The sequence below is a fragment of the Littorina saxatilis genome, linkage group LG5, assembly GCF_037325665.1.
Source record: "Littorina saxatilis isolate snail1 linkage group LG5, US_GU_Lsax_2.0, whole genome shotgun sequence".
Taxonomy (NCBI): domain Eukaryota; kingdom Metazoa; phylum Mollusca; class Gastropoda; order Littorinimorpha; family Littorinidae; genus Littorina; species Littorina saxatilis.
The window spans coordinates 59339943-59363841 of record NC_090249.1 but is presented as its reverse complement, the minus strand read 5'-3'; the positions used below and the strand labels follow the sequence as shown (position 1 = coordinate 59363841).

Here is a 23899-nt window from a genome sequence, read left to right as displayed (position 1 = left end):
CCCCTTGATTTACCTATATCAGTTGCTACAGATTTATTAGTCAAACTCTCACATTTGCGGCATGCATCAGATTTCCTTCCCGAACAGCTACAAGAGAATAGTTGTGTGTTTTTTCGGTGCTTTTGCAGTAAATAGATGGTAGTTTCTAATAAAGGAGACACATTTGTTCGAGACCATTTACTTCCGGCATAAAAGGAAAAGCAAAGTGAAATCTACAGCGGCTCGTAAAACTGTACTATTGAGAGACGGATGGATCAATTTGTCACTAGGACTCCCAGGTCAAAAGGGAAAAGCACAAAGGGCAAGAGAGCACCCGAGTTTATACAGACAACGATTGAATCTCTTCAGGTAAACTCTCTCTCTCTCTCTCGTATTCTTAATTCGTTTTTTGGCTCACGTAAGTATGTAGCCTATGCGATGCTAAACTTTGTCTGTCTGTGCGCGTGTGTGTGTGTGTGTGTATGTGTGTGATAGAAACTTTAACATTTGACTAAACACCGAAATAGTAATTTTACCTGGTTGTTATCCAAGCAACAGCTTCAAAATATTGAAGCAATGATCAACATTTCGTCGGCACGTATGTAGTTAAAGTGTGTATCCAAAGAAAACGGGGGTAAAAACAGGTGACTGGTTTGTGTCGTGTGTGGTATGTAGACCAGGTCAGGGGTCAAGGTTAGGTCAGATCGCGTGAAGGATTGTGGTATATATATACAGTTATCACCGAGCTGCAGTTCGCCGATTCGGAGAAGACGATTTCACATTGTTCGGTTTCGTAGCTCCAGAAAAATAGATAAAGAAGATACCAAAGGAGATTTCCTACAGGTTAATCTGCACAGCGTGTTTCCAGTGTCTGCGTGAGGAAGCGCTGTCGAAAGCGCAGTGTCGATCTGGCCATCTGGCAGTCGTGTCCCTGTAAGTAGGCTACAGACAGACAGATCTAGATCTAGTGTCTCGCACTCTTGCACAGTGTCACCTATGCTTACTGTGTGTGTGTATGTATGTGTGACGGAGTGATTGAGTTTGTGTTACTGTTTGTCGATTTCTTACGTGAGCCTTGAAGGCTCCGCCTCTTGTTTAAGGTGTTATTCCAGTAAAATGTCCATACCTTTTATCAAGCTTTATTAGATATATATGTCTGCTGAGTATTTATAAAACTGTCTGAGGAAAAATCCCAGTCTTAAATCTGGACGGCCAAAAGTTCTCTCAAATTAGGGTTTGTTAAAACTTAAATGTTAAACTGTCATCGCCAGAAATATTGCATATTTGCAATCGCTGAAATTTTGCTTTCAATAGTCAATTAATGGTATCACTATCAGACAGTAAGTCTTACAGTTGCAAAACAAAGTCATGGTCTCCTTTTGGTGGTTTCTATACAAGTCGGTGAGTAGAGGCTTTAGAGTTGTACATGGTATTTAGTGAAGGTCCGTGTAGTGATATCTGCATGCTCACTAGTCATGGTTATCCATACTGCCTGGCCACACAGCCAGCCTCAGTTTTATCCCTGCCTTCTGCAGCAGTCTGCATTCAGCTATCACAGTGAACAGTCTCTTGCTTCAGTACTCTCTACTTTGTGCTTGTGTTTAACCTTACCTTTTAGTCTTATATTCAATACAGTGTAATCATTACTATACACGCCTTCACAGTGTTGTCTATGTGTGTGAGTGTCATACTACACATACATCATATCATTACATGGTGGCAGCGGAAAAAAACAAAGACTTTAAAGTAAGTGTCAAACCTTTTGTTTCAATTGGAACTATCGTTATCGCATCCCGCGATCAGCTTAATTCTATACACCCTGCCTTGATGTTTATAGTACCTAACTGTGTCAGACCCCTCATATTTGCTCTGAAAGTGATGTGAGGACTGGTGCATGTTGTGTGCTTGAACATTAGTGCAATAAAGGTGCTACATTTGAAACAGAGTAAGACAAAGAGAGCCAAAAACCCTTTCCATAAGGTAGCAGTCCTACGGAAAGCATCTCAAAATGGAACATGCGCCCAAAATGGACTGGACCACGGACAACCCTGCAGAATCTTTCAAACTATTCTCGCAGAGAATTGAACTATATTTCAAAGCCAAGAAAGTTCCCACAGCGGAACAGACAACCCACATCCTCCTTCAGGTCGGAGAAGAAGGGCTCAGGAGATATAACTCCTGGACCTTGACGGATGACGACGAGCAGACCCCAGCTGCCATCCTCAAGCGCTTCAGAGAGCAGCTGGAACCCTCAGAAAACTTTCGGGTTGCACGCCTGAAGTTAATGGCATTTCGACAAGGCCCATCGGAATCCTTGGACAATTTCGTCAACAAGTGTAAACTGCAAGCGATCAAATGCGATTTCTCAACAGAAGAAACCAACGAGCGCATTATTGAATTAATCATTGCCAATACAACTGACGCAGACTACCAGAAAAACCTCCTCAGCCAGAAAAAAGGGCTGAAACTGGAGAACGCCGTGCAAATAGGCAGGACTTTTGAAGCCACAGCCTGCCACGTACAGCAACTCCAGGATATGAGACTTCCCAGCACACATGTCCACAGCCTTCAGACAAGCAGATGCAAGAACTGCGGACGTTCACATGAGCCCAGAAAATGTCCTGCCTATGGATCCCAGTGCAGATCATGCGGGAAAGAAAACCACTGGGCCAAGGTGTGTCGGTCCTCTGCCACAGGTTCAAATCAAAAACAACAGAGCCAGAGGAACCAGAACACCAGAGGTGACCAAGGACGTGGAGCACATCATGACAGCCGCAGAGCTGTGCATGATGTTCAAGCATCCACAGACGTAGAAGACCACTTTGACATGCTGTCCTTCAACAATGTGAAGATATCGTCCATCACAAGAAGAGACGAGGCTTTCGTACAGCTCAACGTCAAGCTGACCAGCCGACCAGGGATCCACAATCTCAATCTGAAAGTGGACACTGGAGCTCAGGGAAATACTCTACCCTTACGTACATTCCGGCAGATGTTCCCTGACCACCTGCGAGAAGACGAGATGCCAACAAGCGAAATTGCAGACAAAGCAAAATCTGTACGTCTGACGGCATACAATGGCACAACAATACCATGTCATGGAATCTTCAGCTTCCCATGCAAGTTCAGAGATTCGTCATGGAAAGAAGCACAGTTCCACATTGTAGACGTCACAGGACCTGCAGTCATGGGCCTGCCAACATGCGAACAACTCAAGGTTGTCACTCTCCATTGTAGCATTGACACAGAAAGGTCTGAGCCAATCAGTTCCACCAAGGATCTGATGCGTCGATACCCACAACAGTTCGACAGGATTGGAGACCTCCCAGGAGAAGCTAAACTCGTCGTGGATCCAGATGTGCCTACCCACATTGACCCGCCAAGGAAAACTCCGATTGCCCTCAAAGACTCCATCAAGAACGAGCTCGACAAGATGGAAGAGAGTGGAGTCATCAAGCGAGTCACAGACCCAACAGACTGGGTGTCCAGCCTCGCCTACTCACACAAGAAGGGAGGAGAACTGAGAGTGTGCCTCGATCCCAGGCATCTAAACAAAGCCCTGAAGAGACCACACCATAAAACCCCGACTGTTGAAGAGCTCACACACAAGTTCCAAGGCGCCAAAGTTTTTTCAAAACTGGATGCCAAGTCCGGATACTGGTCAGTGCAGCTACATCCTGACTCTCAACTGCTGACAACTTTCCAGTCACCCTTCGGCAGGTACTGCTTCAAGCGTTTACCCTTTGGACTGTCCGTGTCACAAGACATCTTCCAGCTGAAGATGGACCAGATCCTGGAGCAAGTGGACGGGACAGTTGGCATCGCCGACGACGTTGCTGTCTACGCAAAGACCAACGAAGAACATGACAAGGTCATCCACAACCTCTTCAAAGTTGCAGCTGAGAATGGTCTAGTTTTCAACTCAGAAAAGTGTACCATAAAGACAGACTCCATTACATTCTTCGGCATGAAGTACGACACCAATGGAGTGCACCCTGACCCTGAGAAGGTAACAGACCTTCACAACATGGCAACCCCGACCAACAAAAAGGAACTCCAGACGTTCCTCGGGTTCATCCAATTCCTTGCGCCATTCATCCCCAAACTCTCGGAGAAATCAGCAGTTCTGAGAGACCTCTTGAAGAATGACGTCCCCTTCATCTGGGAGAGTCATCACCAAGCAAGCATTGAGAAGATCAAGGAAGCAATCTCAGAAACATCGACCCTGAGATACTTTGACACCTCCAAGACTCCGACACTGCAGACAGATGCAAGCATCAAAGGCCTTGGAGCCAGCCTAATCCAGGACCAACAGCCCATCGCATATGCTTCCAAATCACTTTCAGATGCAGAAACACGGTATGCCTGCATTGAAAGAGAACTCCTGGCAGTTGTCTTTGGAGTCCAAAGATTTCACACCTATCTCTTTGGGAGACCATTCAAGGTCGTCACAGACCACAAGCCCCTGGTGATGATCTTGAACAAACCCCTCACATCAGCTCCTCCACGACTCCAGCGAATGCTGCTGAAACTACAGGGCTACAATTTCGTTATGGAGTATCAACCTGGTTCAACCATGGCACTGGCGGACACCCTGTCGAGACTGCCAAGTGCAAAGAACCTGCAGGAGATTGACCTCGACATACGGGTCAGCATGGTGCGGTTCAGTTCGGAACGTACCAGCCGCATTCGCGCAGCAACCGAGGACAATGCAACCTGCCGCCAGCTGACTAGTACGATCGTGACAGGATGGCCAGACACTCTCCAGGAAGTACCACCAGCCATCAGAACATTTTGGCATTTCAGAGACGAGTTAGCTATTGAAGACGGGCTCATCCTGAAAGGACAACGCTTGCTCATCCCAGAATCACAACGGGAAGACATCATGGAACAACTCCATTATGGTCACCAAGGCATCGAGAAGACGCGACTTCGTGCCAGAGAATCTGTCTTCTGGCCTGGAATCAACAAGGACATTGAGCAGAGAACCAAGTCATGCCCCATCTGCCAGGAGCACAAACCATCGCAGTCCCCTGAGTCCCTCATGCCACATGAGGTGCCCAGTCGCCCATGGGAGACCCTTGGAACAGACCTGTTCAGACTCCATGGCTATGAGTATTTGCTGCTCACTGACTACTACAGCAAGTACTTCATCGTCAGAAAGCTTGCTGGTGACGCAACTAGCAACACTGTCATCAGAGCACTAAAGCAGATGTTCTCTGAGCATGGCATTCCCAGCAAGCTGATAAGTGACAACGGCCCCCAATTCTCATCGGACGCCTTCGTCACATTTGCAAGAGAGTGGGCATTCGACCACATAACCTCTTCCCCCAGATACCCCAGATCCAACGGTATGAGTGAGAGACACGTGCAGACAGTCAAGGATGCTCTACAGAAGGCCAGCCAAGCCAGAACTGATCCTGACCTTGCCCTTCTATGTCTGCGCACCACCCCTCTGTCCTCATCTATTCCAAGTCCCCTCGAAATCCTGACAGGAAGAAAAGCACGATCCAACATGCCCATAAAGCTGAACTCTCTCCCAAACTCAATCAGAGAAGAGCTTCAAGATCGCCAGAACGTACAGAAGATGTACCACGATCGGCATGCCAAAGACCTGCCAGTCCTTCAGCCTGGTCAACAAGCCCGTGTCCAGGACTACCAGACAGGGAAATGGATCCCAGCTACCGTCACCGGACCGAGCGCGGAGCCGAGGTCATACCAGCTTACCACGCAACAAGGACAGATGCTCAGGAGGAACAGAGTCCACATCAGAGACATTCCCCAAGCAGTAGAGGCTACACCCAAACCACCGCAACAAGAACCTCTACAACAGCAGCTTCCTTCACAAGCGGGAGCTACAACAACCCGATCAGGCCGAATCGTCAAAGCCCCGCAGAAATTAGACCTGTAGACTCACCGTTTCTATTTGCAGAAACAGATATCCACAGGACTGTTGTAGTGAAGAACAGTAACATATAGTGTAAAAAAATCTTGCAGTCATACGGATACACTTGAACAGACCAATAGTGATATTGCTACTAGAATATAGTGCATATTCAGTTGCGACTCTCCACAGGACTGCAATTTAGGAAATTCCAGTCTCTGGCATGGCTAGCAGATAACGGTGCCCCTAGTCAGCTCCCACCAGTAATAGATAACAGATGCCAGTAGCTGGACCCAGACTCTGTACAAACACTACTGCCGTATCTCTCTTTAGGCAGTGCAAAGGAATGCACAGAAAAACTGACATTTGAAGATTTAAAATATTAATGATCATTAGAACTTCATGATTGGTGTTACTTAATACATTGGTATCATGTAAAGACTATGTGTTTAAAAGGCTATGGTTTGCCTACATTGCAATGTTTATTACCTAGTACAGCAAAATTACAAATACACCCAATCAACTTTAAAAAAAACCTTATTAATAAACAATAGTCTTTTTCTTAAGAAGGGAGATGTAGTGATATCTGCATGCTCACTAGTCATGGTTATCCATACTGCCTGGCCACACAGCCAGCCTCAGTTTTATCCCTGCCTTCTGCAGCAGTCTGCATTCAGCTATCACAGTGAACAGTCTCTTGCTTCAGTACTCTCTACTTTGTGCTTGTGTTTAACCTTACCTTTTAGTCTTATATTCAATACAGTGTAATCATTACTATACACGCCTTCACAGTGTTGTCTATGTGTGTGAGTGTCATACTACACATACATCATATCATTACATTAAATGAAACCCCCCTTATAAGCATTAAGATCCCTAAGTTAAAGACTTCCCCCTTTTGAAGACCTTGAATTTTCAGATTTTCTGTTCGTCATCTCAGATTTTCTGTTCGTCATCTCTGATTTTCTGTTCGTCATCTCTGATTTGAACTTTTGGAGGTCTTAAAAGGGGGGTTCCAATTGTACTACATTTGTATTACACTCCAATTGTTAGGATTAGTTTTTTTTTGCACGTATATAATATAATTTTATATGTACACGTATTTTTCAGGGAGTGGTGGTTATAGAAGACATCAAGAGACTGAAGGCCAGACTGCGTCTGCCAGACCAGTCAGTGGACATCCTGCTTGAGAGTCTCCAACAACTGGCACACAAAGTCCCTCCAAAGCATGTCCTTAAGTCCACCAAGATTGGTATGTCAACATTATGAGTCGTCTTACTTGAGTTTACTTAGGCCAAACAAAAAAAATGTCTGTTTACGGTAACCCGACCGACCTTAGTTTTTAGGCCCGACCCTAATCTTTTTTTTGGATCGTCTGAGAAAAAAAAAAAAATCCGCATCCAAAATAGAGCTGTTTGCGCTCAAACAGCAGACGACAGAAGGGAGGTAAGCTCAAAGTACTGTTAGGAGTAAAGGGTCATCACTCGTGTTACTTCCTTTCAAAATGGATGCACGCAGTGGTGTTCGCCACCCGCTAGCTGTAAAGCTTGATAAATGTTGTCATGAAAAGGATGGGGTGAAAATTATCAGTACCTATCCAGCGAGTTTTAGTATCATTAACATTTTTCAACAGGCAAAAACAGGGATTGATCGGAAGAAATGAACTGTGAAACATCATAGAGAGGGGAGAAAAAAACATTTGAAAAAAAAGCCGACCTACCGACCCTATTTTTTCACCCTATGTTACCGTAAACAGACCTTTTTTTTTCTGGTCTTACACTGTGTGTAAGTGTGCGTGAAAGTGTCCAACCAACAGTTGAAATGAAATAGACTCTGTACCTTGAGTGTCACTATGTTTGAGTAGTCTTGCCTGGAAATGAATGAATAAAACTGTGACGCAGAATTATTCATCATTTCAAAGATTTGATTAATGACATGAAATCGTTCCGAAATGATTGTTTCCCCTCTTCAAGTCTGATGGCATGTTTTTGCATGAGTATGACAGTCATAGCAGATTACAGGAGAATAATAGTAGGAGCTACGCTACTGTAAAGTGTAAGAAGCATGGATACTGGAGTCTGTCTAAACTATCAGTATCAGTGTGGTAGTTCTTCACATAGCGGGTACAGCGGAACCCCCTTTTTGTGACCTCCAAAAATCTTAGAAAATCATATCTTAAGATGGTGGTAAATGTACAGGGGTTATGAACATAACAAAATCTGAAAAGGCGGGTTCTTAAAAAAAGGGGGAAGTCTTAAATTAGGGGGTATTATTCTTAAATGGCGGGAGGAGGGGGGGGGAGGAGGAGATTCCATCGTGTTCAGTAGGGCAGTAGACCTCATTTAATTCAGAAAAAAAGATCTTTGGAATTGATGGAATTTATCTTTTCTCTCTTCACACTATAATCACAGGTCACACAGTGTTCAAGCTGCGAACACACTCAGACAAAGCTGTGGCCAAACAAGCTGACGCCCTGTATCAAAAATGGCGCAAGCACTTTGAGGATTTCCAAGACAGACCCCAGATTGAGGTGAAGTGCGATGCAAAGTCAGAGAGAATGAGAGACAATGGACGTAAATTCCTGGCTGAATCACTGTCACTGGGGGTGAGTATCGCTATCAACAGCAGAATTGACCATCTCATCAGGCCTGAAAGTGGCGAGTATTTTAATCGCCATGGAGAGTAGAAACATGTAAATGGCAAGTAGAAATGTAAATCTGCTCGCCAAATGCGAGAAAAGTTGCTGAAACAAATGGTTGGTTTGGCGAGTAAAAATTTAAAAAAATTGCTCTCTGGCTAGTAAATTATGAGAAGTACTAGACAAAGGCCAATGCCCCATTTCGTGGACTTTCAGCACTGCTCATGGTTGGTTTTGATTTTTGATCATCCTGTGTTTTCATGTTACATGTATCAAAATCATGTCCGGTACAGCTGGTCTGTAAGTGATACAATTACGAGTAAATATATCTGTGTTTAGACAAACTAAACCTTTTTTTGTTCAGACAAATGTCAGTCTTTGGCGCTGAAAGTTAAGGCTGGTTTGTGGTTGGAGGCATCCGATTGTAGCCAACTCTTTGTGATGACGTAATGACAGTTCTACTCACGAATTCTTATCCTTTAATGAATCTCCAGCCTTTTTAAAAAGTAAATGATAGACATCTCTGTTTTATGTAAGCGTTTTAGTATTTTAGCTCATTTAGCAGTCTTCGCCTTACATTTTCCACCTATGGTATGTTTCAGAAAACTGACGCTCTGGTGGACGCAGTGGAGAGGGAAGTTTTTCATCAGAGCAAGCGTCTGGCTGGCGTTGCGTATCGTAGATCTATGCGTGCCCTGGTGTTCAAATTGAAGCACTCGGAGGATGTGAGATCACAGGTGCTGAGCAAGTCTCTCACGGTTGAACAGCTCGTCAAACAGTTCAAAAAATGACAATGAGACTGTGTGAATGCATGTCTGTGATTTTAGTGCGAGTTTTAATACTTTTATACGTGTATGTGGTTGTTGTTTTGTGGGGGGGGAGGGGGGGAATTTGTCATGTTGGTGTCTATGTGCAGAACTCTGAATTTTAGATGAGCTTATTGTGTGTTAGTATTGAAGGGTGTGTAGTTCAATGGATGGTATAGATGAGCTTAGTGTGTGTTAGTATTGAAGGGTGTGTAGTTCAATGGATGGTATAGATGAGCTTAGTGTGTGTTAGTATTGAAGGGTGTGTAGTTCAATAGATGGTATAGATGAGCTTAGTGTGTGTTAGTATTGAAGGGTGTGTAGTTCAATGGATGGTATAGATGAGCTTAGTGTGTGTTAGTATTGAAGGGTGTGTAGTTCAATGGATGGTATAGATGAGCTTAGTGTGTGTTAGTATTGAAGGGTGTGTAGTTCAATGGATGGTATAGATGAGCTTAGTGTGTGTTAGTATTGAAGGGTGTGTAGTTCAATGGATGGTATGTGTTTTGCTTGTGTGTGTATGTGCTAATGGTGAGACAGAAATGTGTGTGTGTGCGTTTGCTACATGAAAATTGACCAATGTATGCTTTTTACACTGTTTATGGGCACAATGCAATAAAAGTACAGGCAGCAATGAAACAGGTCTCTTGTCACTTTGTTCTTGATAGGGCAAAGTTTTGCAAATAAGCCGTATGGAATAAACCATATGTACTTGTGTTCTTAATTTTTTTCTGCCTGCAAATGTGCTTTATCCTTCTTCTGTGGCCAGTATAATTTAATTTAAGGATTGTTTGTAATAATCTTCATGAGCATTGTCAGATTTTCAGTTAACAAAATATTAAAGCCAGCAACCGTCGGTCAATATTGGTGTGAATACCAAACGCAGACTCCCATCTCACACAAACAGAAACAAGCACAATGTCAAAGGTTTGTTTGGTGCACGGTTTATTGGAACTTTCATAAAAGCTTGAACAGTTGTGTAAAGTAAAAGTAGCTTCACTTCTGCGTATTCAAAGTAAACTGTTTACAGTACATAACCATACCGCACTAAGACAAGAACAAATTTGCGTATAATCACAACAGTCAGCCAGCAACCGTCGGTCAATATTGGTGTGAATACCAAACGCAGACTCCCATCTCACACAAACACAAACAAGCACAATGTCCAAGGTTTGTTTGGTGCACGGTTTATTGGAACTGTCATGAAAGCTTGAACAGTTGTGTAAAGTAAAAGTAGCTTCACTTCTGCGTATTCAAAGTAAACTGTTTCCAGTACATAACCATACCGCACTAAGACAAGAACAAATTAGCGTATAATCACATAAGTCGATTACAACAAACAGAAATAATTGATTTGTGTCTGTAAAAATGTTGAAATATTGAGCGATTATAATTAAAATATATGCACTATTAAGTTTTAATGAATAATACAACTGTCATTGGAAACAAACAAATTTACATAAAACCTGTACATTCACAACCCCGATTTCTGTCAAGTTTAACAGCAAGAAAAAATTTAATAGCCCTTCCTCAAAATGAAACATGAAAAAAAACATACATGTATTATCTTAGAATCTGACAACAATAGACAATTTCTGGAAATAATTCTGACACTGGCTATGGATGGTTTGCCATTGTTCATGTGTTTGGCGACACCTCATGGTCAGAGATCACTGCAGGCCAGCGATTAGTGCAGCAGTGAAAAGGAACCTCACATACACAGATACGAAATGTGCATTGCAGATCATTTTTCACAACTGGCTTGGTCCAACTGATAAGGGCTGCAACTCTTCCATGACTATCTGATAAACAAAGGGAAGTAAGCGATCTAAATGGATACGACATGTGTGATAGAGTAAGTGAGAGTTATTCGGAACCAGTCTCCTGGCACCTGAGAGAATAACGAGCATTGAAATGAAAAAGCGACTTTCATCCTCATGACCAATAAAGGAGTTATTTCTGACCATCGTCTATTGTGCAAGGAGCCTTATGGCCTCCTTCAGGTTATGTTAACATTACCAAACCCAGGAAAAATAACAAATCTCCCTCCTCCAGCCTCTTCCAGCCTCCTCCAGCCTCCTCCAACCACTTACAAACCCAACCCTTGTGTCGTACATTTTTTTGCTGAATAGACATTGACAGCAAGTGAGGCACTCAACGAGAGCAAAAAAACAACACATTTCCGGAAATATTATGGATAAAATTTAAATACAAGAACAGGTATAAAATGCTCCAGTAATATTTCATTTTATAAAAAGTATATTCTCAAGAATAATCGATGTGATAGAGTAAAACAATGAGGCACTCCATCTTCAAAATACTGTTTCATTTTGGCAGGATTTTTTCTTATTCGCTGTGAACACCGTACATGACAAAGTATATTATCAACAAATCACAAAACGATAGTTAGATACTTAAAAGGAGGGGGGGACAAGGAGAAAGATCAACACAGAATTGTGCAAAAACTGTAAACACACATAAGAATTACACAATGCACAAGAAAAGGGACAACATGCATCTTCAATACATCATGATCTTGGGAAAAACGTCACAATAACATCCTTTAGCAATTATAACCTGAGTGTTTAAAATAATTTTGACTTGGAGAAAACACCAAACCCTTTGCATTAGCAGAAACTAGTATTAAGTACACTGTTGCACATAAAAAAACAAGAAGGGCAAAGCCCATACGACTCACATGCTTGACCTCGACCTTTAGGGTAACTAAACCTAGCAATGACATCATACACTAAGAACTGCTTTACACATTTTTCCTACCAAAATACATGTGACCTTGACCCAAGGTCAAGGTCATCCAAGGTCATGCAACACAAAGCTGTTAATTCAAGACATAGGAAGTACAATGGTGCTTATTGGCTCTTTCTACCATGAGATATGGTCACTTTTAGTGGTTCACTACCTTATTTTGGTCACATTTCATAAGGGTCAAAGTGACCTTGACCTTGATCATATGTGACCAAATGTGTCTCATGATGAAAGCATAACATGTGCCCCACATAATTTTTACGTTTGAAACAGTTATCTTCCATAGTTCAGGGTCAAGGTCACTTCAAAATATGTATACAATCCAACTTTGAAGAGCTCCTGTGACCTTGACCTTGAAGCAAGGTAAACCAAACTGGTATCAAAAGATGGGGCTTACTTTGCCCTATATATCATATGTAGGTGAGGTATTCAATCTCAAAAACTTCAGAGAAAATGGGAAAAATGTGAAAAATAGCTGTTTTTTAGGCAACATTTATGGCCCCTGCGACCTTGACCTTGAAGCAAGGTCAAGATGCTATGTATGTTTTTTGGGGCCTTGTCATCATACACCATCTTGCCAAATTTGGTACTGATAGACTGAATAGTGTCCAAGAAATATCCAACGTTAAAGTTTTCCGGACGTCCGGACGTCCGGACGTCCGGACGGACGGACGGACGACTCGGGTGAGTACATAGACTCACTTTTGCTTCGCATGTGAGTCAAAAAGCTTTGTTAGTTTTACCTTGTAGATTATAAGTGAGTATAAAAAGAAACATGATTCGTGTTCAGGAAATTACTGAAAATTGTTTCGTATGGTTATACAATCAAACCTGCCATGGCGATCACCTCTTCATAACGACAATCTAACCATTACAACCACCCTGAAGGATCCCTGATGAGGTTCTTTATCATATTATTCGTCTAATGACCTGCTGTGTTTAGGGACCACTTTGGTTTTCTTTATAAGTTGGGTGGTTGTTATAGAAGTTGGACCATAACAGTAATTCTGCCTTTTCAGAAATTACAAACGCTGCCTGCCTTACTCTTGACATATGTAAACACACGACTACAGCAATGCCCACAATGTAGCATATTTGTTTTGAAGGACACAAAGTATTATTAGTAGTGGTAGTATCATTATTAAGTATGATTTCATATAAAAGACAGGGTTTTCTTGGCAGTGAAAAAGCTTACCTTTCTTGGTCCAAGAGAAAAGTATGAAATGTGTTTCTGTGGGTATATGTATGTGTGTGTATGCACATATTATTTTCTGGTGCGAGTGTTGACGGGAGGTTCTTCAAGACTAACAGCTATTGTGTTTTCAGCATAGCAATAGGGCAGGATATTTTAACAAGACAAGTATAACGCCACCAAATCAAATGTGTTAAAAACATGTTTTTGTCTGCAACAAATCTTCACATCGTCTATGCTGGCTGTTGCAGACGATGCTTCAGTGCACATATCACAAAATATTGAAACACAAAAACCTATGCACAGAAATTACCGACATAACTGGTTGCTTCACATTACGTCAATTTGCCTGGTTTCATATGATGACACATATCATGCTTTTATATATGTAACATTCCATTTAGGCCTACTGTTCTAATGTCTGACTACTGCTGTGTTTGCACAGAAATCCACCAGACTGTAGATGATTTGTACCTGTCCAAGTGGCAGGATTCTCATATCGCATGTAGAAGCCGGGACAGAATTGGGATGGTGTACATGAAAGCTTAGGAAGAAGGAGGGTACATCATACCTTTTAACAGTAATAACTTTTTCTGTATATCACAATACCCATATTGGTCCTGTGTTTGTAAATGTGCATGCCGATGTGGCATGCAGTCACCTATTTTTGTTGTAATTACGTTTGCTCAAGTCATTGCACGATGTAAAAAGAAGTAAACCGTGTTTTTATCGTGGCACCTTGTTGTGACCCGTTTTGTGGAGCGTTAATATTTTTACGTGAAATTCACGTGCTCCTTGTTCAGTTGTTGTGACCTGGTTTTGGTCGGAGCGTCACAAACTGCGTCGTTTAGTCTTAGAACACCGTGAGATTCACGTGCTATTTTCCGTGTTTTGATTTTGAGGTGAGCCCTGCGAATCTGCGTTGCAAGTTTTAGAATACGTGTGACTCACGTGTTTTTAGCTTTGTGATGTCAGCTAGTTCCTTGATGTTCTTTCTGTTAAATATACCGTTTTAAGTTTTGAGCATGCACGGAGTGCGTGATCGGTTACTGATTGGTTGTAAAATAGTAGTTTCACCCGATTCTGTCTTAGGAATGTTGTTGGTTGGTCAATTCGGTGACCTTTGACTTTTGAATAACTATTCCATGTTAGGTTTTTGTTTCCATAAATACCGCTGCTTGACTCCTGTCTCGTCAGTCGATCTGAGGGTTTTAGGAAGCGTTTGGTTTTGATGTAAACGTATGAAGGTTATCAAGTGAACCAACGGAGTGTTTCTTATGTTTTAACGTCAACGTAATGTTCTTGGAGACAGTTGTTTCTCAAGTGTGAATCGTTTTGTGCCCTTCGTTTGTGAGGCAACACGTTTTGGTACTGCTGGTCAACCCACACAGCGCATAAGGTAATTTTGTTGTTACTTGTTTGTGTTGTGTTTTGGTCGCCATTTTGTAATTACTTTGTGAGTTGTTTATGTATAACGTGAGTTGAAAGTCTGACTTGTTGTAGTGTTTCTTTATTGTGTGTTCAACTGTTCTAGTGTTGTGAACGTACAGCAATGTTTTGTAGACGCTAGAAAGTCGCTAATGTTTATAATGATAACTTGTGTTTTCTGTGGTTAACGAAGTTCGAAGTGAAACGTTTTCTCTGACTTTTTCAGCCTTACGTTAAAAGAATTTAGGTAAAAGAAGCTTGCGGTCTGTGGTGATCGTTTGTAAACGGGCTTATTTCTTGTAACGTTATTGAGGGAAAGTGGATGAGTAAATATCTTGTTTGTGACTTTGATTAACGCAGGAACGTTGTCGTTAGACTTTTTTGGTATGACAGTTTGCTTTGTATTCCTGGCCTGATGAGTCAATGTTTTGTATTTTTCTGAAAGTAGCCATTTTGGTTTTAAACGTATGTATGCTAAGTTTCTTGAGTATTCTTAGTGCTTATGGTATTGTTGAACGTACGGAACGTAATTCTTTATTGTTGAACGTACAGAACGTAACTCTTTATTGTTGTTGAAGGACTAACCAACGAGTGTTTGGTAATTGTAACTTTCTTGTCTGTTTGTCTTCGCCTGTCTTGTGATTGTTTATTTTTCTTGTATTTATTTCTCGTGTCTTGTTAATGCTTTTGATACTTTTGCCATGTCTAATAATTTGTTTTCTTTTCTCTTTTTCTTTCTGTCCATAAGTTTTTTACCGCAATACGTAGTATCGCATTACGTGGTACTGTAACTATATATCTATACATTACTGATCCCTAGTGTCAGATGTAAAATAATAAACCAGTACTTTTGCGCGTTATCGCTTGTAACCTGTGTTTGTCATTTCGTATGAACAATATGTAGTACCAGCCTCGCTCACGAAGGCGCGCACAGTAAAAAACTTTAGTTGCTGTCGTCCAGTAAAAAACTTAGCTGCTGACGCCCAGTGAAAGAACTTTAGCTAAAGTAAACAAACTTAGCTGAAGTCCAGCCAAGTGAATGTAAAGAACTGTTGTTATTGATGCTCAATGAACGTAAACGTAGCTGTTGATAACCAGCAAAAGACTTTATTGTTACCTGTCACTGTGTTAGTGAACCATAGTTCGACATAGATCAACTTGTCGGTTAGAGATCTTCCTACTCCGTATCCGGCGCATTTTTTGTGACTTTTGTGTATTATCCCAAACGACCCTCAGATCGATTCATTTTACTTTTTAAACAGATAAACCTTATGTAGGTTTTTAGTGCTTTTGAATAAGCGAACATTGTAATGGAGGAGATTCCAGCAGATAAACCATTGGAAGCTTCAGGTTATGACATTAACGGCGATGAAGATGAACATTCTCAAAGGCCTAGGCGTGACATTAAGCCTACTGAAAAAGGTAGAGATTACCAGATTGAGATCAAAACTAGAAACTTTGCAAGACAACGAACATTCTTGGAACGAGCAATCGGTGAGGTAGTAACAGAGCTTAACCAAGAAACTCCTAATCAAGAGTCGTTAACCAGTCAGAAACAAATTGTTTTGAGCATGTACAAGGATCTTGGTGACATAGAGAAAGGTCTTCGTAGTATTGGTAGCGGTGAAACCATTCAGGAAAGTTGGGATGATGTTCAGAGAACAGTTCAGAACATTATGTTTGACATTGATCGAGCTCTTGACAGACAATCGACTAGCGTGCAGGTGACTAAGAAGCCTACTTCCAGGCATAGCAGTGTTACACCTAGCGTTGGGTCATCCACCCACAAGTCAGCCAGTGTTAAGACTGCCAGCCATAAAGCAGCTAGCATTACGTCAGCCATCCACAAGTCAGCTAGCCACAAGTCAGGTATCAGGAGATCAGGTAGCCAAGTAGCTTCTCGCGCCGAGTCTCTCCGCTCTAAAAGTGTTAGCTCTGAAGACACTAAATTGGCTCTTAAACTAGAGGCTGCATCCCTGGCCATAAAAGTGGAAGGTGACGCAATAAAGGAAGCTCAGTTTAGTGAACTGGATCTCTTACAACAACAATATGCTGAGAGAACAGCAGCTAGGCAGATTGAAGACGCAGCTAGGCAGGCTAAGGAAGCTGAGAGAACAGCAGCTAGGCAGGCCGAAGACGCAGCTGAAGCAGCTCTTGAAGAGATTAAACAGAAAAAGGCTTTGAGACAAATTCAGTCCACCGAATTGAAAATTAGCTTAAGAGAACAACAAGCTATGTTACAAGTATTGGAACAAGGTGAATCCGTTCAGCAGGATCTCCCTGATCTACCGTCAGTTGATTTGTTGAACACTAGGTTCCACCCTCGTCCTTTCGTTCCCTTGTATAGTCTTGTAGCCCCTCCTCTAAACAATGAACAAACAGCGATAGGAATAGGGACAGGTGCTGCCGTCATTGCTGACCAAGGGACACACCAGCCAGCCTTGGACGTCACGTCTGTTCCTGTCTGCAACGCCGCCAGCACCCGTGACATCTCTACTGTCAACGCTGCTGTCACCAACTTCGTCGCAGGAACCACAACGACTGAGCCACGACAGCACGCGTTACCTGTCGTGGACCTCGTCGTTGGAGTCAGCGCCTCTACAAGCGCCGCTACTACCAACAACGCCACCTATGAGGCGTACGGACCTCAACGTAGAGAGGATGTCAACGCCCCCCATCACGCCGGAACGAGCGCTCCTTTCGTCCGTCAGGAGCCCTTCACACCCAACTACACGACGGCTGCAACTACATCCTCCATGCGGCCTACAGCGCTGCTGACCACACTGCAGCACCCTCTCGGTGCGTACGCTGGTCAGCCGCCTCTGCACAACGTTGGACACTCAACGACAAGCGTCACAGGCTCTCGCCCGCCTGGTCTTGACAACACAGGCTGGTCTTATCACCTACCAGAGACAAGGGAAGGTGATGAGACGCAAGAACGACACACCTACTTCCCAGAAGAACGTCACCAACGCATGGACCACAGACGTTTTCAAGTTACCCCACCCTGTTTCCCCTCTGATACCCACCTACATCCCAAACCAGAGCCTTTCGTGCCCACATTCCTGGACCCACATCAGACCACCCCCAAAGTTATTTGGGGAAACGAAAACGCAAGGCCCCCTGCGTACATGAACTTTGACAAGGAATGTCATGCAGATCGTCCATTTGCCTCCTACCCCCCGTCTGCGTACTACCAACGTCCACTTGCTACTCCTGCCAAGCAGGACACTCCTATGGACTCTCTCGCCAAAACCCTATCAGACGCTCTGATGATCAACCGTTTGCCGATGCAGGAGCCGTGCATTTTTGTTGGTGACCCTCTCCAATATCCAATTTGGAGGTCGTCGTTTTCGTTCCTCATCGAGAGACAGAACATAACCAGCAGTGAGAAGTTATTGTATCTGCAACGGTACATCGGAGGTCAAGCAAAGGAGGCCGTGACCGGCTTCTTTCTGCTGAGAGAAGGTGATGCCTACGAGAGAGCCATGGAAGTGCTGGAAAATCGTTTCGGCAACTCATACGTCGTTTCGCAAGCTTTCCGGACCAAGCTGGACGAATGGACCCCAATCAAAAGCAAAGATCCCAAGGGACTCAGAAGTCTGGCCGATTTCTTGCAGCAATGTTCCGTTGCTGCCCAGGAAGTTGGTGGACTGAGCATCCTGGATGATGCCCAGTACTTACGGAAGATCGTCGGAAAGCTCCCAGACTGGATGAGTCACAGATGGTCTAGAACAGTTGCTCGAACTAAGGTTGAAAAGAAGAGGTATCCTCTGTTCAATGAACTCGTGTCGTTCATTACCCTCGAAGCAGACATTTCTAACGACCCTGTTTTCGGCTTGACAAGTGCATCGGGGACACCAAGAAAGTTCACAACGAACCTGTCAACCCTGACAGAGGATGTCACCGCATGTCTGCACTGTCAACTTCCGGACCATGACGCTGGGACATGTAAGGAACTCATAGAGAAGCCTCTGGTTGAGATACGAGATTTTCTGTTCAAGAACCGTATCTGCTACGGATGTCTGAGAAGCAAGGATCACCAGAGCCATCAATGTAAGCAGAAACAGACGTGCAAGAAGTGCAAGAAGGCTCATCCCACTTGTCTTCACGATGACAATTTCAAATATCAGAACAGTATGAGTGAAAACAAAGGGGCGAGTGAACACAAGAACAATTACCGTACCTCTGCTGCTGACGTTCAAGAGCCACTGTCATCGTCGACCCCTACAGTGTCTGCTCTTAAGGCCAGCGAGGAAAACAGCATCGGTTTCACGTCTATGATCGTTCCCGTTCTCGTTTCCAGTGACTCTAACCCCAACGTAGAAGTGCTGACGTACGCACTACTGGACACTATGTCCAACGCCACTTTTGTAGTGCAGTCAGTGGCTGAAGAAGTTAAAGCCAAATCGCAGCCGACTACACTCAGGGTCTCCACACTGACTGAGGACAATGCTGTGGTCTCCGGCAGGAAGTACTCTGGATTGCGTGTCCGGTCTCCTTCCTCCAGTGAGTTTGTCAGGCTCCCTTCTGCCATCTCACGACCTTATCTGTCCGTTGACCCCACTCATATCCCCACCTCGGAGACTGTCAAAGCTTATCCACATCTCCAACACCTGTCTCCTAAACTGCCCCCCTTGTACCCTGACTGCGAAGCAGGCCTCCTCATTGGCTACGACTGCGCTGAGGCCCTCATGCCCCTAAACGTTGTCCAAGGACTGCCATTTGCAGTAGAGACTAAGTTAGGTTGGAGCATCGTCGGCAAGGCACCGCATTCCGTCGCCTTTGATGGTATAGCCTCGTCCATGCGCGTCATCGTCAAGCCAGGATCGAGGGAAGAACGTGTAGCTCACGTCTACAAGATACAGGTGGACGAAGTCTCGTGTACTGACCCATTACATGTTATGAAAAGAGACTTTGCAAGTGAATCAGGATCCATGTTCCAAGACGATGTAAAGTTTGCGAAGATCGTGAAGGAAAACGTGAAAGTTAACGAAGCTGGTCACTACGAGATGCCCTTACCATTTCGACCAGAGAAACCGTCCCTCCCCGACAACAGAGGTGCCGCAGTCAAGCATCTGAAGGGCCTGAAACGCCAGTTTGAGAAGAAGCATGGGTACCGTGATGACTGCGTCAAGTTCATGAAATTACTCTTGTACGGACTGATCGTGACGTGTTTTGCCTCTAGGGCAATCCACATTGAAACCCTGGATGACATGTCAAGTGATTCCTTCATCAACGCCCTACGCATTGTTGTCTTGCATGACCAGAACTTGTGCAGATCAGAGTGGTGCATGGCTCGTGTAATCGAGGTGATGCCTGGATCTGATGGACTGGTCAGACGAGTGAAAGTGCATGTTGGAACAAAGGCTCTAGACAATCACGGCCGTCCCACTGGTGATAGTCGCATATTAGAGCGACCTATTCACAAAATGACTGTGTTAGTAGATCGTGAAAATCACAAAGACAAAGCTGTGTAAGCGAACTGAAAGAACATTGAACTTTGGAGTGTTTTTCCAATTTGACAGTTGTTGATTGTTGCGGTTTGTTTTTATACCAGATGATGTAACGAACATTTATGTTTTAAGTGGTGCGTTTTTTTTATGCCGTCGAGTAATGACCAACGGCATTTCGTTGAAACGAGATGTGTTGAAACACTGAAAATGATTGAACCGTAATATTGCTGTGTAAATGTTTTGCAACACAATGGTTTTGAGTTGTAAATTTGAAATGTCTAAATCTGCGTTATTCTTCTTTTGATATAAGGAATGTGTTTGTACAAAGGTTTTTTGAAGTAAATTATATTAATATAATTTCCGGTGGGAGTGTGCATGCCGATGTGGCATGCATTCACCTACTTTTTGTTGTAATTACGTTTGCTCAAGTCATTGCACGATGTAAAAAGAAGTAAACCGTGTTTTTATCGTGGCACCTTGTTGTGACCCGTTTTGTGGAGCGTTAATATTTTTACGTGAAATTCACGTGCTCCTTGTTCAGTTGTTGTGACCTGGTTTTGGTCGGAGCGTCACAAACTGCGTCGTTTAGTCTTAGAACACCGTGAGATTCACGTGCTATTTTCCGTGTTTTGATTTTGAGGTGAGCCCTGCGAATCTGCGTTGCAAGTTTTAGAATACGTGTGACTCACGTGTTTTTAGCTTTGTGATGTCAGCTAGTTCCTTGATGTTCTTTCTGTTAAATATACCGTTTTAAGTTTTGAGCATGCACGGAGTGCGTGATCGGTTACTGATTGGTTGTAAAATAGTAGTTTCACCCGATTCTGTCTTAGGAATGTTGTTGGTTGGTCAATTCGGTGACCTTTGACTTTTGAATAACTATTCCATGTTAGGTTTTTGTTTCCATAAATACCGCTGCTTGACTCCTGTCTCGTCAGTCGATCTGAGGGTTTTAGGAAGCGTTTGGTTTTGATGTAAACGTATGAAGGTTATCAAGTGAACCAACGGAGTGTTTCTTATGTTTTAACGTCAACGTAATGTTCTTGGAGACAGTTGTTTCTCAAGTGTGAATCGTTTTGTGCCCTTCGTTTGTGAGGCAACACGTTTTGGTACTGCTGGTCAACCCACACAGCGCATAAGGTAATTTTGTTGTTACTTGTTTGTGTTGTGTTTTGGTCGCCATTTTGTAATTACTTTGTGAGTTGTTTATGTATAACGTGAGTTGAAAGTCTGACTTGTTGTAGTGTTTCTTTATTGTGTGTTCAACTGTTCTAGTGTTGTGAACGTACAGCAATGTTTTGTAGACGCTAGAAAGTCGCTAATGTTTATAATGATAACTTGTGTTTTCTGTGGTTAACGAAGTTCGAAGTGAAACGTTTTCTCTGACTTTTTCAGCCTTACGTTAAAAGAATTTAGGTAAAAGAAGCTTGCGGTCTGTGGTGATCGTTTGTAAACGGGCTTATTTCTTGTAACGTTATTGAGGGAAAGTGGATGAGTAAATATCTTGTTTGTGACTTTGATTAACGCAGGAACGTTGTCGTTAGACTTTTTTGGTATGACAGTTTGCTTTGTATTCCTGGCCTGATGAGTCAATGTTTTGTATTTTTCTGAAAGTAGCCATTTTGGTTTTAAACGTATGTATGCTAAGTTTCTTGAGTATTCTTAGTGCTTATGGTATTGTTGAACGTACGGAACGTAATTCTTTATTGTTGAACGTACAGAACGTAACTCTTTATTGTTGTTGAAGGACTAACCAACGAGTGTTTGGTAATTGTAACTTTCTTGTCTGTTTGTCTTCGCCTGTCTTGTGATTGTTTATTTTTCTTGTATTTATTTCTCGTGTCTTGTTAATGCTTTTGATACTTTTGCCATGTCTAATAATTTGTTTTCTTTTCTCTTTTTCTTTCTGTCCATAAGTTTTTTACCGCAATACGTAGTATCGCATTACGTGGTACTGTAACTATATATCTATACATTACTGATCCCTAGTGTCAGATGTAAAATAATAAACCAGTACTTTTGCGCGTTATCGCTTGTAACCTGTGTTTGTCATTTCGTATGAACAATATGTAGTACCAGCCTCGCTCACGAAGGCGCGCACAGTAAATAATAAATCTACAGATGTACAACCAGTTTTGTTAACTAACATCTCCAACGGAATGCCAAACATGGCAAGATTATACTCTTTCAAAACGAAAACAAAAAGAATGCAGATTTATTTAAATATTACGACAAATAGTCATCTCTAGCTTTGTTCTTACTTGCTGGTGACACTATTATGCTGAACACTTTCAAGAAGAAAAGACAGTAACAGAAAATAATGAAGTAACAACACAATTTAGTGTCTTTGTGGTTATCTTTGTACATCTCGCCATGCATGGATCAATGTAAAAGAAATATTAATTTTCCTTTAGAAAGCTAAACATCGCCAGTGTACATTAAAGTTAAAACACATCATATTTATTTTCATTCTTGCTAACGACTTGGCTTTATTCCAAAGATACAAACACACATACACACACAAAACAACATTCTTTCTTTGCGGTGATTACCCTCTTCACACAACTTTTCTCAAACAAAAACCATATCAGAGTGCATGTTAACTGAATCGTAATAATTAGTATCATGCAAGACTAACACTTGGAATATCTGGTCTCTCGTTATGTCTCTGCTTTCTCGTCATGGCTGTAGAGCGACGGAACGCAGAACACTTGTAGAAATTGTGGGTGTAACCTGAAGCCCAGTGTTAAAAGATATGTCAATTGTAGCATATTTCACACACTCAGCTTACATAACACACCTGGACACTTGCAGGTACACTTGGATGTTAGTAAGCAAACACACACACACATATGAATAATTATGCTCCCCTCCCCCAACGGGAATGCTGTAAATGAAACATGTCGTCACAGCAAACAGAAACAACAGAAGCAAATGCTAACCCTAACCCTAACCCTCACCCTCACCATTCATCATATAACACTTATATGACTCACCATTCATCATATAACACTGACAGTGACTCACCATTCATCATATAACACTGACAGTGACTCACCATTCATCATATAACACTGACAGTGACTCACCATTCATCATATAACACTGACAGTGACTCACCATTCATCATATAACACTGACAGTGACTCACCATTCATCATATAACACTGACAGTGACTCACCATTCATCATATAACACTTACAGTGACTCACCATTCATCATATAACACTTACAGTGACTCACCATTCATCATATAACACTGACAGTGACTCACCATTCATCATATAACACTTACAGTGACTCACCATTCATCATATAACACTGACAGTGACTCACCATTCATCATATAACACTTACAGTGACTCACCATTCATCATATAACACTGACAGTGACTCACCATTCATCATATAACACTTACAGTGACTCACCATTCATCATATAACACTGACAGTGACTCACCATTCATCATATAACACTTACAGTGACTCACCATTCATCATATAACACTGACAGTGACTCACCATTCATCATATAACACTTACAGTGACTCACCATTCATCATATAACACTGACAGTGACTCACCATTCATCATATAACACTGACAGTGACTCACCATTCATCATATAACACTTATATGACTCACCATTCATCATATAACACTGACAGTGACTCACCATTCATCATATAACACTGACAGTGACTCACCATTCATCATATAACACTTATATGACTCACCATTCATCATATAAC

The 23899-nt window shown here is 42.5% G+C and overlaps 2 protein-coding genes across 5 annotated transcripts in view; one reads left to right on the top strand and one right to left on the bottom strand.

The window, feature by feature from the left end:
- The first annotated feature begins 157 nt into the window (after window positions 1-157).
- LOC138967576 (transcription elongation factor A N-terminal and central domain-containing protein 2-like) lies at window positions 158-9946 on the top strand. The gene is made up of 4 exons (XM_070340158.1): window positions 158-348; window positions 6974-7115; window positions 8275-8468; window positions 9104-9946. The coding sequence occupies exons 1-4, from the start codon at window positions 250-252 to the stop codon at window positions 9290-9292; spliced, it is 624 nt and encodes a 207-aa protein (XP_070196259.1). The 5' UTR covers window positions 158-249; the 3' UTR covers window positions 9293-9946.
- Window positions 9947-22254: 12308 nt separating this feature from the next.
- The window catches only part of LOC138967575 (ceramide kinase-like), an 18441-nt gene continuing 16796 nt past the window's right edge, over window positions 22255-23899 (bottom strand). For all 4 annotated transcript variants that reach the window (XM_070340155.1, XM_070340154.1, XM_070340156.1 and 1 more), the window contains one exon: window positions 22255-22879. In XM_070340155.1, coding sequence (XP_070196256.1) covers window positions 22807-22879 — 73 coding nt within the window. In that variant the 3' untranslated portion in view covers window positions 22255-22806. The remainder of the gene's footprint in view (window positions 22880-23899) is intronic.